This window comes from Mustelus asterias, chromosome 14 (genome assembly GCF_964213995.1).
Source record: "Mustelus asterias chromosome 14, sMusAst1.hap1.1, whole genome shotgun sequence".
NCBI lineage: Eukaryota > Metazoa > Chordata > Chondrichthyes > Carcharhiniformes > Triakidae > Mustelus > Mustelus asterias.
Window position 1 is genome coordinate 45,118,434 of NC_135814.1, and position 16,601 is coordinate 45,135,034.

At 40.8% G+C, this 16,601-nt stretch overlaps 1 protein-coding gene across 11 annotated transcripts in view; it reads left to right on the forward strand.

Moving 5' to 3' along the window:
• Positions 1-16,601, forward strand: part of baz2ba (bromodomain adjacent to zinc finger domain, 2Ba) — a 267,052-nt gene that overhangs the window by 83,385 nt on the left and 167,066 nt on the right. For all 11 annotated transcript variants that reach the window (XM_078228289.1, XM_078228297.1, XM_078228290.1 and 8 more), the window contains one exon: positions 9,797-9,911. In XM_078228289.1, coding sequence (XP_078084415.1) covers positions 9,860-9,911 — 52 coding nt within the window. In that variant the 5' untranslated portion in view covers positions 9,797-9,859. The remainder of the gene's footprint in view (positions 1-9,796; positions 9,912-16,601) is intronic.

Here is a 16,601-nt window from a genome sequence, read left to right on the forward strand (position 1 = left end):
CATTCCCTTTATATAAACCTTGAACACTAGTCTTTGACCCACCCTTCTCCTCCTCAAACTGAATGCCATGCTAATGACGCTGGAGATTTCAGGGGGAGACCGTAATTGACCATCCATTTGGCATTTCTGGCTGAAGGTTGTTGCAAATGCTTTAGTCTTGTCTTTTTCACCGATGTGCTATGCTCCCCATTATTGGTGATGGGGGTAATTATGGAGCCGCCACCTCCCATTAATTGTTTAATTGTCTACCACCATTCATTGCCAAACACAGGCAATTGGGACCAGCTGGGAGGGCACTATGGTCGGCTGGACCAGTTGGGCCGAAGGGCCTATTTGCATATTGTATTGCTCCATGACTCTGACTCTATGACTGGATGTGGCAGGACTGCAGAACTTTGATTTGACCCATTGGTTGTGGGATCGCTTAGCTCTAACAATCGCATGATGCTACCACTGTTTGGCATGCAAGTTGTTCTGTGTTGTAGCTTCACCAGGTTGATATCCCATTTTTAGGTATGCCTGGCGTCACTCATGACATGATCTCTTGTACTCTACATTGAACTAGAGTTGATCAACTGAATTGATGGTAATGGTGGAATGAGGGGGTAGATCAGGTGAGAGTTTAAAAGCAGTGCCTGAGGGAAAGAGTGGACCTCGTGAGAGTTCAGAAGTGGTATGCAAGGGAGAAAGAGGGAGAGTAGACCTGGCGAGTGTTCGAAAATGGCATGATAAGGAGAGTGGACCTGGCAAGAGTTCAGAAGTGGGGCAAGAGGGAGTGTGGTCCCTGGCGAGAGTGCGTAAGTGGCACGCGAGGAAGTAAGAGGGAGAGTGGACCCGATGAGAGTTCCAAATTGGCGTGAGAAGGAGAGTGGATCGGGCGAGAGTTCAAGAGTGCATAGACTCTGTCAATAGACCTGAGAAAAAAATCAAAGTATGATGTCACAGGCAAATAGATAAGTGATTTGTTGATGAGTATTTTACTTATTTATCCTTCAGAAATTCAGGTAATTTATTTGTAATTTCAACATTTTATTAATAGTAAGGTTTGCTAGCACTTGTAAAGCTTCTTAGGAGTACTAGAGTTTATTAATTATAAATTGGGGAAAATAAATTAATGAACACGTAATAAAAATGGCAGGGCAGGTGATGTGTTATGGCTACAGTATGTGGAGTTGATGGACACCAGTGTAAGACCATAAGATGAAGGAGCAGAAGTATACCATTTGGCCCATCGAGTCCACTCTGCCACTCAATGAGATCAAGACTGATCTGATGTGATAATCCTCAACTATACTCTCCTGCCTTATCCCTATAACCCTTGATTCCCTTACTGATTAAAAATCTGTCTATCTCTGCCTTTGGCATACGTAATGACCCAGAAACCAATCACCCCCTTAAGATAGAGCTGTCTGATTTAGTCAGTGGCTCAAGTGAGGACTGAGATGTCGAATGGTAGAATCTACGCCCTTGCAATTGTCCAACAGGTTCCAGGTTCTTGCTGCTTGGATGGATGAGAGCAGGGCTGCAAGGTGGATGAGCGAACTGACCATGGCACTCTGTAACATGAAGCTATTCACGTGAGCTCTGACGAAGGGTCATCCTGATTTGAAACGTTGGCTCTATTCTCTCTTCACAGATGCTGTCAGACATGCTAAGATTTTCCATATTTTCTGTTTTTGAGTAAATAGAAATGTTGTGTTAGCAGAGGACAGTGTGGTCAGGGGGATAGACACAATTTTCTGCAGTTAAGAGCATGAGTCCAGAAGGCCGTGTTGCATGCCCTGTTTCAGTGTTTGAGCTATCTCTTCTGGGCTGGAGAGGAACTTGCAGTGGGAGAGATCATGACCTATGTTGGTACCATTGACATAGATAGGACTAAAAAATGAGGTTCTGCTTGGGAAGTATGAGCAGCTAGGGGCTAAATTAAAAAGCAGAACCTCGAATGTAATCATCTCTGGATTATTCCTGAGGCACGAGCATACAGACGTTGGGTAAATAAGATTAGAGAAGTGAATACCCGGCTCAAAGACTAGTATGGGAGAAATGGGTTGCGAATCATGGGTCACCACACTAGCACTGGGAAAGTGGGAGCTGAGCTGTGTTAGGTCCAGTGTTCTTTCAAGTTGTATAATTGGGGTGGTAGAGAGGGTTTTGAACTAAATAGCGGGGGGGGGAGAGAGAGAGAGAGATGGAGGGATTATGTGAGATGACATGTGGTAAGTCAAAAGAAAGCAATGAGGTAATAGCGCAGGGTTGTGATTTGGATAATGATAACCAGAGTGTGGCAGGAAGGGACAGGAGTACAAGCAGATATGACCAGATATTTCAAAAATGGTAAAAGATGAGTCTGTATCTGAATGCATGCAGCATTTGTAACAAAATGGATGAATTGTTAGCCCAAATACATAGATGTATATGACCTATTAACCATTGCAGTCATGAAGCAGAATAGGATAACTGACCCTGATAATATGCTGCCCACATCATAAAACAGTTATGGTCAGTCAAGTGGGAGTGGGCAGCCCCATTTGTTTTTTAAATTTCAATGGGTGGGAAGAAAGGGGCGGGGGGGTACTATCTTCAGGGATTGCTGCTTACAGATTGGGGGCAACCCACCTAAGTTAGAACTCCCTCTTTCTTCCTCACCGCCTGTTGCATTAAAGGTGATGGCCTAGTGGTATCATCACTAGATTATTAATTCGGAAATTCAGTGACCCAGGTTCAAATCCCACCACAGCAGATGTTGGAATTTGAATTCAATTTTTTAAAAATCTGGAAATTAAGAATCTACTGATGACCATGAAACCATTGTCAACAATCAAGATAGTACCCACCCCCTTTCTTCCCACCATTGAAATTTTTTAAAAAGGGGCTGCCCACTCTCACTTGACTAACCATGCCAACTGTTTTATAATGTGGGCAGCGTATTATCAGGGTCAATTATCTGTTTAAATATGGCGAGCAGTCTGCCGATTTTGGCACCCACCCACCCCCTGTCTATTGGGGGTGAACTCGGGAGTTGGGAAGGTGTGGGTGGGGTGGGGCGCACCTGCCCTATTTTACGTGCCAAAAACGTGTGCAGCAGGTACATGTAAAATGCAGCCATGGTTGCAGGGTGGTCCAAGGCTGTTAGGTATTTGAACTTTTGAAAAGATAAGTAAGAAAAGGTGGTGGGGTAGTTCTGTTAATTAAGGATGTCATTAGTACAGACGACATTGGGAGATGACATTTGTGAAAGAGCAAGTGGAATCAGTTTGGGTAAAAATAAGGAATAGAAAAGATAAGAAGTCTCTTGAAGGAATAGTTTATAGGCCCTCTAACAATTGTCAGACTGGATGACAGAGTATACAGGAAGAAATAAAAGATCATGTAAGAAAGATACTGCAATAATCATGGGTCGTTTCAGCCTACATGTAGATTAGGTGAATCAGATAAGTGAATGTAAACTGGAAAATGAGTTCACAGTCTGTTTTTGGGACAATGTCTTAGAAATGTTTGTTCTAGAGCCAACCAGGGAGCAGGCTTCTCTAGGTTGGTAATGAGCAATGAGACAGGATTAATCATTAACCTTGTGGTTAAAAAAAGCTCTGGGTGGCAGCAATCATAACATGATAGAATTTTGTGTTCAGTTTGAAGGGGAGAAGTATGGGTCTAAGACAATGTTTTAAACCTGAATAAACCTAATTATAAGGGTGTGAAGGCAGACCAGCTAAAGTGAATTGGAAAATTAGGTGAAATGGTCGGACAGTAGAGATTCACCGGCAGACATTTAAGGAGATAAACTCTCAGCTGAGACCTATACCAGTGAGAAAGAAAGATTTTTTTCTCACCAGCATTTACTAAAACAGATTGTCTGGCCATTAATCTTCTGGCTGTTTTGTGGGAACTTGATGTGTGAAAATTGGCTGTCACCTCCTGAAGACATGAAAGGCGCTTTATAAATGCAAGTTTTTTTTATTAATGCATTATACATGTATGATGCTTTTAACTAACCATTCTTGTCTGCTCCAGTGATATTGGAAAATTTATCCAGGCATGTATTTTTGTGATTTACATATTGGGATGGTCCTTTATTTGTTAAAGGTCGTATCTTTCTTGCATATATTTGTGATCATTGCATTACTGCATTGCCTTTTTTGTAATCTATCTCTTGTGCATTTGAGCAATCTGACATGATTTCCATAAGAGGTCATCATTTGTTTCTGGCACTTGTGGATGAAGCTGTATAAGAGGGTCAGACACCAAAATGCTGTTGCATTTTTCTGCCATATTTTCACTGGTATTAAGTGACGATTATGATAAAGAAAAATGAAGTGATTTTTAAATTTTTCACTGTTATTGGAAACTGGGGGAAAAAATCTAAAAATATAAAGTGTAGCTGAGGAAGTTGATCTGCACCAAACCTTTGATCAAAGTTCTGTAAGCAACGTTGTCTGTAATTTGTATAATGACTTTCCCCAATCTGTGATGTACCTTGCATATGTGTCAGTTGAACTGCTGTTGCTCTGTAGCCTTAATTTTCTCTTAGCTTCTCATCTTGTCTGGTTTCCCTAGTGCTTGTACCATTCTTAACTAGGATCATGTTTCTTCAGTTTCAGATGCTATAAATGAAATGAAGCACCATCTATAAAGTTTTGGTCACATTGTTTCCTGTGTATATAAAATTTTGGTGCGGTGGTACAATTAGGAACTAGCGATAGATAGTACTTTGACAAAATCACTGGAAAATTGTGTGTGCGCGTGCATGTAGGGTTAAAATGTATAAATAGAAAGAGGTAGACTATATTGCACATGATTTCATTAAAACCATTATAAAATGATTTATAAAGCTTTTAATGAAAAGTGAAACACAATAATGTACTGGTCTATTGTATAAATATGTTGATGGCATTATAATGTCTCAGAGATGCTGTAATATATTGTTGTATCAGGAAAAATGCATTTTTGATATAAATAATAAAAAAACTGAACAGTTACAGTGTAATTGAAAATGAAGCTGAATTTCCTACTTGCAAAACACGATGCATTTGTGTAATACTGATCTTGATTATACAGTCTAATTTCATTTTGGATGCAAATCTAAAACTTCAGATTGAAACAAACAGATTTGAATTGTTATGAAAATGACGCATCAAAGAAAGAAAGTTAGCAAAGGGAAATTAAGAAGGCTTCAATATGATACATATGTAGGTGCAGGATGATAGTTGATTTCATTAGTGTTTCTCATTTATATGCACTGCCTGTCATTCTGCAGTAAAATGAATATTCTGATGCCTTCTTTGAAAAGGATGATGCATTTCAATATGTCATACATTTACAGGATATGAAAGTGTGCCTTTTTTAGTTTCTCTTTATTTTCTGGATGCAAAGGTTTAAATAAGGAGGTTTGGAAGTGTCCAAGTTTTTCTATAAAGGTAAATGGATATATTTGCTCTTTGCAGACATTCTAATCTTAAAATCACCATTACAGCATCCAAAATATTTCATACAAGGGTATGAAGGGATTTGTATATAGGTGAAACATTAGCATTAAAAGCTACTTGTATATGGGACAGCATTTAATTTCTTTGTGTCTATGCTTGTTATTTTTAACTAAGGTGAAGCCAGAAAGGCACCGTAAACAAAATGGTTCTGGAAACTCCTGGTATTGGGTGGGTGGGGAACAGACAGAAATTTTCAGTATCCTCTGGTGCTGCTGTCATTTTCAGGGCATATTGATAAATGAAAAGTGAGCAAAGATTTGCTGGTTAAGACTTTATCATGGAAAATCTTTGCCTAGAAGTATATGTATGGTTTGTTTTCTAATTCTCTTGCTGCTATATCCATTGCACCATTGTCAGTCAGTCATGCCATTCAAAACCCCTCCGTTACATTGGCAGTAATTAATACCTTGGGAGTATGTAAGACAATTTTTAGTAATCTTGGGCTTTGCACTTTCAACAACTGTAACAGAAGCTTCTTTTCCTGTGAAGACCTCTAACAGTAGAAAGGTCAATTCACTATTTTAATGTAAGATATTTCCTCCGCTGGTGTAGTTTCTAATTAGATGGTCTACAAGGAAGAAGGTGAATTTTATTCCTCTTTGCAATAAATGGAATCCAGAACTACAGATGAGGAGTAACATGAATGCTCAGAATTCAACTGTTGAGAAACTTTATTCCTGAACAGCCTGCTTGATCTTTGTTGCATAAACTTCAATTTTAGTGTTTTTGTTTTAGCAGCTAGCCCCTTCCCTTTGTTTTACTCGTGTTAGTTTATGACTCCTTGTTTTCTCATTAAACTTGTGTCATTGTTATTTTCTTTACAGAAACATGCTAAAACTACATGCTAGTGATAATGGGATATTCAATTTTCCTTATGTAGATTGAAATAGTTAGTGTATAGGGGAAATTGGGAGGAATTCTTAAAGTACAAAAGAGGACTTTCTTGACTTCTATGTTTCCAACCCAATGAGGAAAGAAGCAGTGCTAGATTTAGTTGTGGGAATCAACATGAAATTGAACAAAGAGGACATGATTTTGGTAAAGGGCAGGAACATTCCTATGAGGGGTAACGTTAGGGCATCCAACATTAGAAATCTATGGCTGACTAAAGATGTAGAGGTTAAAATGAGACTGAAAAAGAAGACTTATGTCCATTGAAAGATTAATACAATAGCGAACCAACCTGAAAATGGAAGTACAAAGGAAATTCAAGAAAAGAATAAGAGAGGCAAAGATTGAGTATGAGTATAGATTATCGGCTAACAAAAGTATTTTATCAATGCAAATGGTAAGTGAATAGTCAAAGGTGGGCTGATTAAAAACCTAAAAGGAGATCTTCTTGTGGAAACAGAAGACATAATGGCTGAGGTACTGAATGAGTACCTTGCATCTGTGTTCACCAAAAAAAAGGATGCTGCCAATGTAGTGATAAAGGAGGATTCAATAGGGACATTGGATAGGATAAAAGTACACTTTAAAGGGTTGACAAACTTCAAAGTGGAAAAGTCAACAGGTTTGCACCTGTGAAGGAAGTGAGTGTGGAAATTACAGAGGATTCGTCCACAGGGAGAACATCAACCCCACAATTTCATCAATCCCACCTGTTTAATCAAAGACTGAATCAAATTAGTCAAAAATGATTTGCTTTTAACAAATCAGGGCTTTCATTTAATAATCCATTTATTTTCCAAATGGCAATGAATTGTATCCTGAATAATTATTTCTAAAAGTTTCTCCACTACTGATGTTAAAGTGACTGGTCTCTTGTTGCCAGGTTTATCCTTTGCCCCTTTCTTCAGCAAAGGTGAAGGAAGTATGGAAATTATAGATGCTTTGTTCACAATCTTTCAAACCTTCTTGGATAGGAGGATGATGGCAGATGACTTGAAGATAGCAAAGGTTTTTTGGGGGTTGGGTGAAGGATAGTTCGAGCAAAGGATCGGCTGACATGGGCACAGTGGGCAGAATGGCCTTCTGTGCTGTATCCTAAAATTTTAAAGTAGATCACTGAATACCTATTGGGTGGTATTTATATGGTTTAATGAGAAAAATTTAGAACTTCAAGTCAGAAATGTTAAATTCCCTGTAATGGCTAATATTTCCCTGTTGAACAGTGATGTTAAACCAAAATGTTAGGGTTAACGAGCAATGTCACGTTCCTCACCCAACCCCCAAAAAACCTTTGCTATCTTCAAGTCATCTGGCATCATCCTCCTATCCAAGAAGGTTTGAAAGATTGTGAACAAAGCATCTATAATTTCCATACTTCCTTCACCACATGCAAACCTGGTGACTTTTCCACTCTGAGGAATGTCAACCCTTTGAAGTGTATCCATCTTTATTTTTATCTAATGTCCTTACTACATTCTACATTACTCCTACAGTGGCAGATTAAACTTAATACCAAGAAGTGACATAATGCATTTTGGTAGGAAGAATGAGAAGTGGCAATATGAACTGAATTGCACAATTTTAAAGGGAGTATAGGAACAACGAAACCTGGATATCTTTGAAGGTCATGATGTGGAGTATCTTTGAAGGTGTCAGGATAAGTTGTGAAGACAATTTAAAACATATGGAATTCTTAGCTTCGATAATAAAGAGGCATGGAATACAAAGCAAGGATGATTTTGCATAACCTTTATAAAACACTGAATAGGCCTCAGCTGGAGTATTGTGACAATTCTCGGCACCACATTTTAGGAAGGAAGAGATTTACTAGCAAGGTTACCAGGGATGATGGATTTGAAACCTCTCCTTTCCTAAAATGTGGTGCTCTGATTTGGACACAATACTCCATCTGAAGGATTTCGGTTATGTGCAGAGTCTGGAGAAGCTGAAAGGAGTGTTCTCCTGAAGCAAGAAAGTTAAGAAGAGATTTGTTCAAATGAGGAGAAACTTTCAGTGACAGGGCAGTAACCAGAGGGCAAGTTTTAAGTTGAATGGCAGAAGAACCAGAAACAACATATGAGGAAACATTGTTTACATGCCAAATTCCTGTGATCTGGAATGCACTACCAAGGGATGGTGGAAGTTGATTCAATACCAACATTCAAAAGAGAATTGGATGCATATTTAAAGGGAAAAAATATAATGTTAAGGGATAAGAACAGGGGAGTGAGATTAATTGGATAGTTCGAGCAAAGGATCGGCTGACATGGGCACAGTGGGCAGAATGGCCTTCTGCTGTGCTGTATCCTAAAATTTTAAAGTAGATCACTGAATACCTATTGGGCGGTATTTATATGGTTTAATGAGGAAAATTTAGAACTTCAAGTCAGAAATGTTAAATTCTCTGTAATGGCTAATATTATTTCCCTGTTGAACAGTGATGTTAAACCAAAATGTTAGGGTTAACGAGCAATGTCACCTTCTTCACCCAACCCCCAAAAAACAAGGAACCCATGTATAGCAGTACTACAATAAAGATCATGACTTGAAAAATATTAGTTATACAATTGCCTTTCAGTTGATTTTGTTTGGAATAATGGCTCTAAAATCTACAGAAAGTCAGTGAGCTGTGGCGCAGGTGTTCCCTTCCACTGGAGGAGCAGATGATACTATCTGCATCTTAACAGAATCTTTATTTGATACTTTATTTAATTTTCACCTTGTTTCTCCTCTCTGTCCCCCTCCCCCCTGCTCTCCCACCACTGCCCAAAGCAAACTGAAACAAAAATGTTTGCTTTAATAGGGGCTCACTGACATTATGTACAATGCTTCCAAAGGGATGAACCCTTCAATAATACCTAAAGTTGTGAATTGAAGCGCTATAAAACAGTTATCCGTGTTTTACAATGCACTTTTATTTATATTTAACAAATTAGGATTCGCATATACTGGCACAGGTTGACAGTTAATTAAACAAGAAAAATGTTTGAATCTAATTTGCCCATGTTGGCCGGGATTCACCTGAGTGCACTCTGTCAGAGCTTCTGCCAGTGGGGAAAACCGGAGTCTTTCCTGCTGGTGTTAGCAGCGCCTGTCAGGTGAGATTCTCCTACCTTTAGCATGTGAAAATATTCAAAACGTAAAACACACTAGCCAGCTTGGCCTTACAGAGATTGGGGCTCCATTTTTAATGGCCACCGCAATCTAAGTGCTGAGAAACAGACCCCCCTCACACCCACAATGGACATGGCAAGCCCTGCGGACAAGGGGAGCACCCCAGCTCCTCAGCACAGAGGGGTATCCTACCCCTCCCCCACCACTGAAAGAGTCGGTCAACACCCCCCGCCCCCCACTCAAATGCATCCCAGTGCTGCCTTTGTTCCTAACTGCAATGTTTATAAACTTCTATCTTTGATTGACAGGTTGGATCATTTACGAGGTTTCACTCCCTCTTTTCTAACCGCAATGTTTACAAAGCACTCCAGATGCATTCAACCGTGAAGGGAAAGAAAAACAAACATAGCTCCTGGCTAGTGGGTAAGTGATCCAATCTGCCTATTAAAGCATTTCAAAGGAGCCAGACACCAGATGCTGCTCTTTCTATGTTAAAAGCAAGCTCCCCAGTGAAACTCAATCCTGCTGTCCATCAAATCACTTCACAGGTTTCAGAGCAGTTCTGTCTTATGAGAGAAAGCAAGGGGATATCCCTAGTAAAGCTGTCAGGCCTTTTCTATAAGAGCACTTTAAAGAGGTCAATTAAAACCTGGAGCTTATGACATTAACCTCAGCCAATCCCTAATTGGAATGGAGCGCTACGATGATTTTGAAGTTCTCCAGGTGTCCATGGGGCACGGATATCAAAGTGACCAGGGCACTTCAAAGGTTTTAAAGGACAGAGGTAGTAACAAACATCTTTCCCAGGATGGTGTCTGAAATCACCATCCCGAGAGTGAACACCACCAATCCCAGGGCATCAATGACAAGTGCAGCCAAGAAATCCACATCCGTGGGGAGGGTGCCAAGTTCAACCACTTCCCCCAGTTCCCTTGGGGAAATCCTCCCTCTGCAGCCTGGCAGTGGCAGAGGGGCACAAGGGCACAGCACTTCCTGTGCAGTTTCTCTCTCTCTCTCTCTCTCTCTCCACCCCCCCCCCCCCCCCCCCCCCGTCAGAATCTGCACCAAAGCAGGGTAGCGTGCATTGTGGAAGGGCTTTGTTTATGGCTTCTAGCTGGATAATTAAATGCATATTAGCATTTCTTGAATATTCATCGGGTGGGAACCTCATTGGGGCCTGTGCGGTGGGCTGGGAGCATCGCGACGAGTTTGCTGCCCAGTGGGAATTTGGGCGTTGGGCCTAAATTGTCATTTTGGCACTGACAACTTTATGCTAACTGGCATTAATTGGTGGTTGTATTGCAAAAATGTAAACTGTGTCAGATAAATACCACAATAATTGACTGCGAAACCTAAATTTAAATAACTTGGCGGTTTGTGAAAAGTTCTGAAAAAGTATTTGCAGATGATGTGTGGTATGCTGTATTAAAATCTAAGTTTTGGATTAAAATTATTTTAATAACAGGACTCTATATTTAGCAGCAGCATTATAAATGCTGGTGTTGTGCTGAGATTTGCAATATTTTTGTGAAAAATGGGTGCTGTAAAATTATAGATTTTTTTTAAATACAGCACATTTGATTTGCAAATTGGGAAGAGCTTCATATTTACACTTGCACAGCCTTAAAGTCTGAAAACTACTTGCTTTATTGTTTGTTTCAATGTTATTAGTAGACATTTAGAACCACAGAGGCATCGATCTTCCATGAAACTATGAAGTCTAGCTATTGAAATGAGATAAATTGGTAGCTGTGTGATGGCATAGCATTGATTTTGCTGTGAATCACCAACGTTTGTTTTTTTAAAATTTGATTTATTATTGTCACATGTATTAACATACAGTGAAAAGTATTGGTTCTTGCGCGCTACACAGACAAAGCATACTGCTCATAGAGAAAGAAACGAGAGAGTGCAGAATGTAGTGTTACAGTCATAGCTAGGGTGAAGAGAAAGATCAACTTAATGCAAGGTAGGTCCATTCAAAAGTCTGACAGCAGCAGGGAAGAAGTTGTTCTTGAGTCGGTTGGTACGTGACCTCAGATCTCCCAAAATGCACTTGTGTGACAATGACTTATTTATTACATAATTATTACAATTTGGTATATTTTTGAAGACAATTTGAGATACTGGTTGCCTGCAAAACATACTTTTTTTCATAAAGCGGTTCATAATCAGAACAATTTCAATTTATTCCAAAACTTTTAACAATGCTCGAAGGAGGAATTTCCTAAACATATTGCCCTTTTTTATAGAGTTTGTGTGCAGACTGCCTTAGAATTGCCCTGTGAATATTTGAATATGTTTATAGACAGTCAGTTCTTTTTAGTGCAGCTACTGTTAAGTCAGTGAGTGAAATTTGCATAGATAATTTCTCACAACTTGGCAATACATCTCCCAAGGTACATTGTCCTAAATTCAGCGTCAACATTTTTAACAAACTGGACTCAAGAGTTTTCATGGAATGCATAACTTACTGCTGTGAAGGAGGACATTTTGTGCTATTTGTAATGATGTTGGCATTCTCTTATGTACCTCATTTTCATTGGATCATTTTATATTCTTTTCACCTGCTCATTCTCTTTACTTTTTAAATTATATTTTAGTATTTGCCTCAATAGCACTTGTAGTGAAGCACAGGGAGACAGTAACGTATTGAATCATAGATTCATAGAATCCCTATAGTGCAGCAAGAGGCCATTTGGCCCATCGAGTGTGCGCCAACCACAATCGCACGCAGGCCCTATCCCCGTAACCCCACATATTTACCCTGCAAATCCCCTGGCACTAGGACCAATTTAGCATGGCCAATCACCCTAACCCATAAATCTTTTGGACTGTGGGAGGAAACCAGAGCACCCGGAGGAAACCCATGCAGACATGGGGAGAACGTGCAAACTCCACACAGATTGTGACGCGAGGCCGGAATTGAACCCGGGTTTCTGGCGCTGTGAGACAGCAGTGCTAGCCACTGTGCTGCCCTCATTGTTTTGCGGGTGACACAGTTACACAATGGTTAACACTGCTGCCTCAACGCCAGGCACCTGGATTTGATTCCAGCCTTGGGTGATTGTATGGAGATTGCACTTTCTCCCCATGTCTATGTGGGTTTCCTCTGGGTGCTCAGGTTTCCTCCCACAGTTCAAAGATGTGCAGGTTAAGTTGATTGGCCAGGCTAAGTTGTCCCTTAGTATCCAAAAGATGTGTAGGTTCGGTGTCTTAGCCAAGGAGATGCATGCCCTATCCAGAAGTCACCGAAAATCCAAGAGTGGTGGTGGGAGGTGTGTGTTGGAAACCCTAGAATGTTCACAGAGATTTAACCTAGTAGGTGGTTCATTCTAAATCTTTCCAGAAACGTGCGGGGTTATGGGGATAGGACAGAGGGAAGGGCCGGGAATGCTCTTTTGGAGAGTTGGTGAAGACTCGATTGGCTGAATGGCCTCTTTCTGTACTGTAGAGATTCTGTGGTTCTATGGTATTGTCACTGGACTTGTAGTCCAGAGACCCAGGGTAATGCCCTGGGGACTTGAGTTCAAATCTCACATGGCAGATGGTGAAATTTGAATTCAAAGTCTGATGATGACCATGAAACCATTATCGATAGTTGTATAAGCCCAATTAGTTCCCTAATGGTCTTTCGGGAAGAAAATCTGCTCTCCTTACTTGGTTGCGCCTATATGTGAATCCAGATCCACACCAATGTGGTTGATTCTTAAATGGCCTCGCAAGTAATTTTAAGGGCAATTAGGGATGGGCAATAAATGTTGGTCCAGTCAGTGACACCCGTCATCCCTTGAATTAATAGAAAAAAAACAGTCCTTAGTTCAAAAATCTTCCTGCTCCCTTTAATTTCAGTTCTTCCATGAGAATTTGGAATTTTCATTCCCTTGTTCTCCATTTGCCTACCTTTGGAAATTATCTTTCACCTATTTCACAACCCTTTATTAGCTGTTCCTCTCTTGGCACAACTCCCACTTACCTTTTTCTCCCAGCTGTGCAGGAAATACCCATTCCCCACTCATTCTTCCCATCTCCCTGATCCTCTGCACCCTTAACCCACCTCCTGAGGTCTCTTTTCCCCTAACTTCTAGATCTCGGTTACACATTTTTATCCCTTGCATACCCAAATCGCATATTCCTTAGATCCTTTTCACCTTTTTCCAACTCAGTCCAGCACCTCTCCTCACTCCACGTTTCTCACTCTTTCTCGCTCTTTCTTTCCTTAACTGCAGATGGATCTCTGCTGAGAAAGGGAAATGCAGGAGAAAGGTGATGGTTCTGAGTTGTAAACTTTATGGCAGCAGCTGAAGATCTTGTCATGTTTTGTTAGAGGGAAGTGCCGATTGTGCCGAGAAACTGAATGGGTGGTGTTTTCACTGCCTGCTAGCAGTAGTGCCTAGGAGATGCATGTCCTATCCAGAAGTCACCGAAAATCCAAGAGTGATGGTGGGGTGTGTATGTTGGAAACCGTAGAATGTTCACAGAGATTTAACCTGTATGTGGTGTAAAGCTAAATTGTTCCAGAAATGTTTCTCATCAGCATTTTGTGGTGTATGGTCCTTAGGCCATGATGACAATGATTAAAATGTAGATGGTAGAATCCTTTCTTTGGCACATGGTTAGCACTGCTGCCTCACAGCGCCAGGGCCCCAGATTCAATTCAGCCTTGGGTGACTGTGTGGAGTTTGCACGTTCTCCCCATGTCTGCGTGGGTTTCCACCGGGTGCTCCGGTTTCCACCCACAGTCCAAAGATGTGCAGGTTAGGTGGATTGACCGCACTAAATTGCCCCTTAATGTCCAAAGAGATTTAGATTAGGTGGATTAGCCATGGTAGATGCGCATAGTTAAGGTGATAGGATTGGGCCTTGGTAAGATGCTCTTTTAGAGAGTTGGTGCAGACTTGATGGACCGAATGACCTCCTCCTGCACTCTAGAGATTCTATGAATTATTGATCTGTGGAATAGGTTGTCAGTATATGCAATGAATGTGGATTCACTATGTTTCTTCTTCAGTTGTGCACTTTGTAGCAAGCAAAAACCTTGGGATTTGTGGAATGATGTAGCTCCTCAGAGCTTTATAGGCAGACTTTGAACATCTCTCAATCACGAGGAACTACAAAATAACACATGGATCATTCTCTGTGCTTTCATTAAGTATTGCTGTAAAGTCCATTGTGTGCAGACCATTTATATTTTGGCACTATAATCTGATTTAGAGATGATGCCTTTATGGAACTCCCCTGCTCTTTGGAATACAGTGGTGTCATGAGATCTTTCATGCCTAATGGAGAGGACTGCAGGGACTTTGGTTTAATGTCTCATCCAAAAGATTCCACCTCCAACAATGCAACATTCCTTCAGTACTGTGCTCAAATGTAAGCCTAGATTGTGCACTCACGTCTCAAGAGTATTGCAGCGAGCCAAGTTTAAAAACTAGGTTCACTTCCAGACAATTGTCCATAAACATGTTTAAAACAAGAATAGCCAGCATATAATACATTTCATTAGATTTTTGTTTGAGAACAGAAATTTCCTGTAGTTAAAATATTGGGAAGAATGAAGCCATTGTTTTTCATCCCAAAACTCTATTTCCTTGCAACTGACTACACCTGTTTCTGGCAACAGTCTGAGATTAACTGAGCCTGCTTGCAACTTTGGTGTTGTATTTGACCCTGAGATGAGCTTCCAACCTCATATTCGTGCCATTACTAAGGCTGCCTATTTCCATCTCTGTAGCATTACCCAGTTTCACCCCTGTCTTGGCTCATCTCTGCTGAAACCCCATTCTTACATCTGTTCTCTAGACATGACTACATCAGTGCACTTCTGGCTGGTCTTAAACATTCTACCCTTCATAAACTTGAGGTCGATCTAAAACTCTGTGTCTTGCATCATTTTCTATTGTCCAATCATTCTTGTGTCGCTAACTTGCATTAGATCAAGCAAAGTCTTGATTTTAAAATTCTCATCCTTGTTTTCAAATTCCTCCATGACCTCGTCCCACCCTATTCTGGAATCTCCTTCAGTCCCACAACCCACCAAGATATTTGTGCTCCTCTAATACTGGGCTTTTGTGCACTCCCAATTTTAATTGCTCCACCATTTGTGGCTGTGCCTTCAATTGCCTCAAGCTCAAGCTCTGGCATAACCTCTCCACTTCGTTAAATCACTTTTCTCCTTTAAGATATTTGTTAAACCTTCGGCTCTGCAGGAGGTTTCTTTCCTCACACACAATGCACAAATTAAAACAAGTTATTGTTGTTTCTGCCATCTAGGTGTCAAAGAACAAAGAAAAGTACAGCACAGGAACAGGCCCTTCGACCCTCAAGCCTGTGCTGATCATGATGCCCCAATTAAACTAAAAAAAAACCTTCTGCCCTTACTTGGTCCTTATCCCTCTATTCCCTCCCTATTCATGTATCCATCCCGATGCCTCTTAAATGTTGCTAAAGTGCCTGCTTCCACCACCTCTTCTGGCAACGCGTTCCAGGCACCTTCCATTCTCTGCGTGAAAAACTTTCCCCGCACATCTCCCTTAAACTTTCCCCCTCCCACCTTGAACCTGTGCTCCTTGTAATTGACACTTCAACCCTAGGAAAAAGCCCCTGACTATCCACCCTGTCTCTGCTTCTCAATTTTGTAGACCTCTAGTTACCCCTCAGCCTCTGTCTTTGCAGTGAAAACAATCCTAGTTTATTCTACCTCTCCTCATAGCCAACATCCTTGAGACCAGGCAACATCCCAGTGAACCTTCTTTGCACTCTCTCCAAAACTTCCACGTCCTTCTGGTAGTGTGGTGACCAGAACTGCGCGCAATACTCCAAATGTGGCCCAACCAAGGTTTTATATAGCTGCAACATTATTTCCCAACTCTTGTAGTCAGTGCCCTGGCTGATGAAGGCAAGCATGCCATATGCTTTCTTAATCACCTTGGCCACCTGTGTTGCCACTTTTAGGGAACTGTGGGCCTTCACACCCAGATCCCTCTGTATGTTAATGTTCCTAAAGGATTCTGCCATTTACAGTATATTTCGCACCTAAATTTGATCCTCCAAAATGCATTTTTCTGGATTAAACTCCATCTGCCATTTCTGTCCCCAAGTTTCCAATCTATC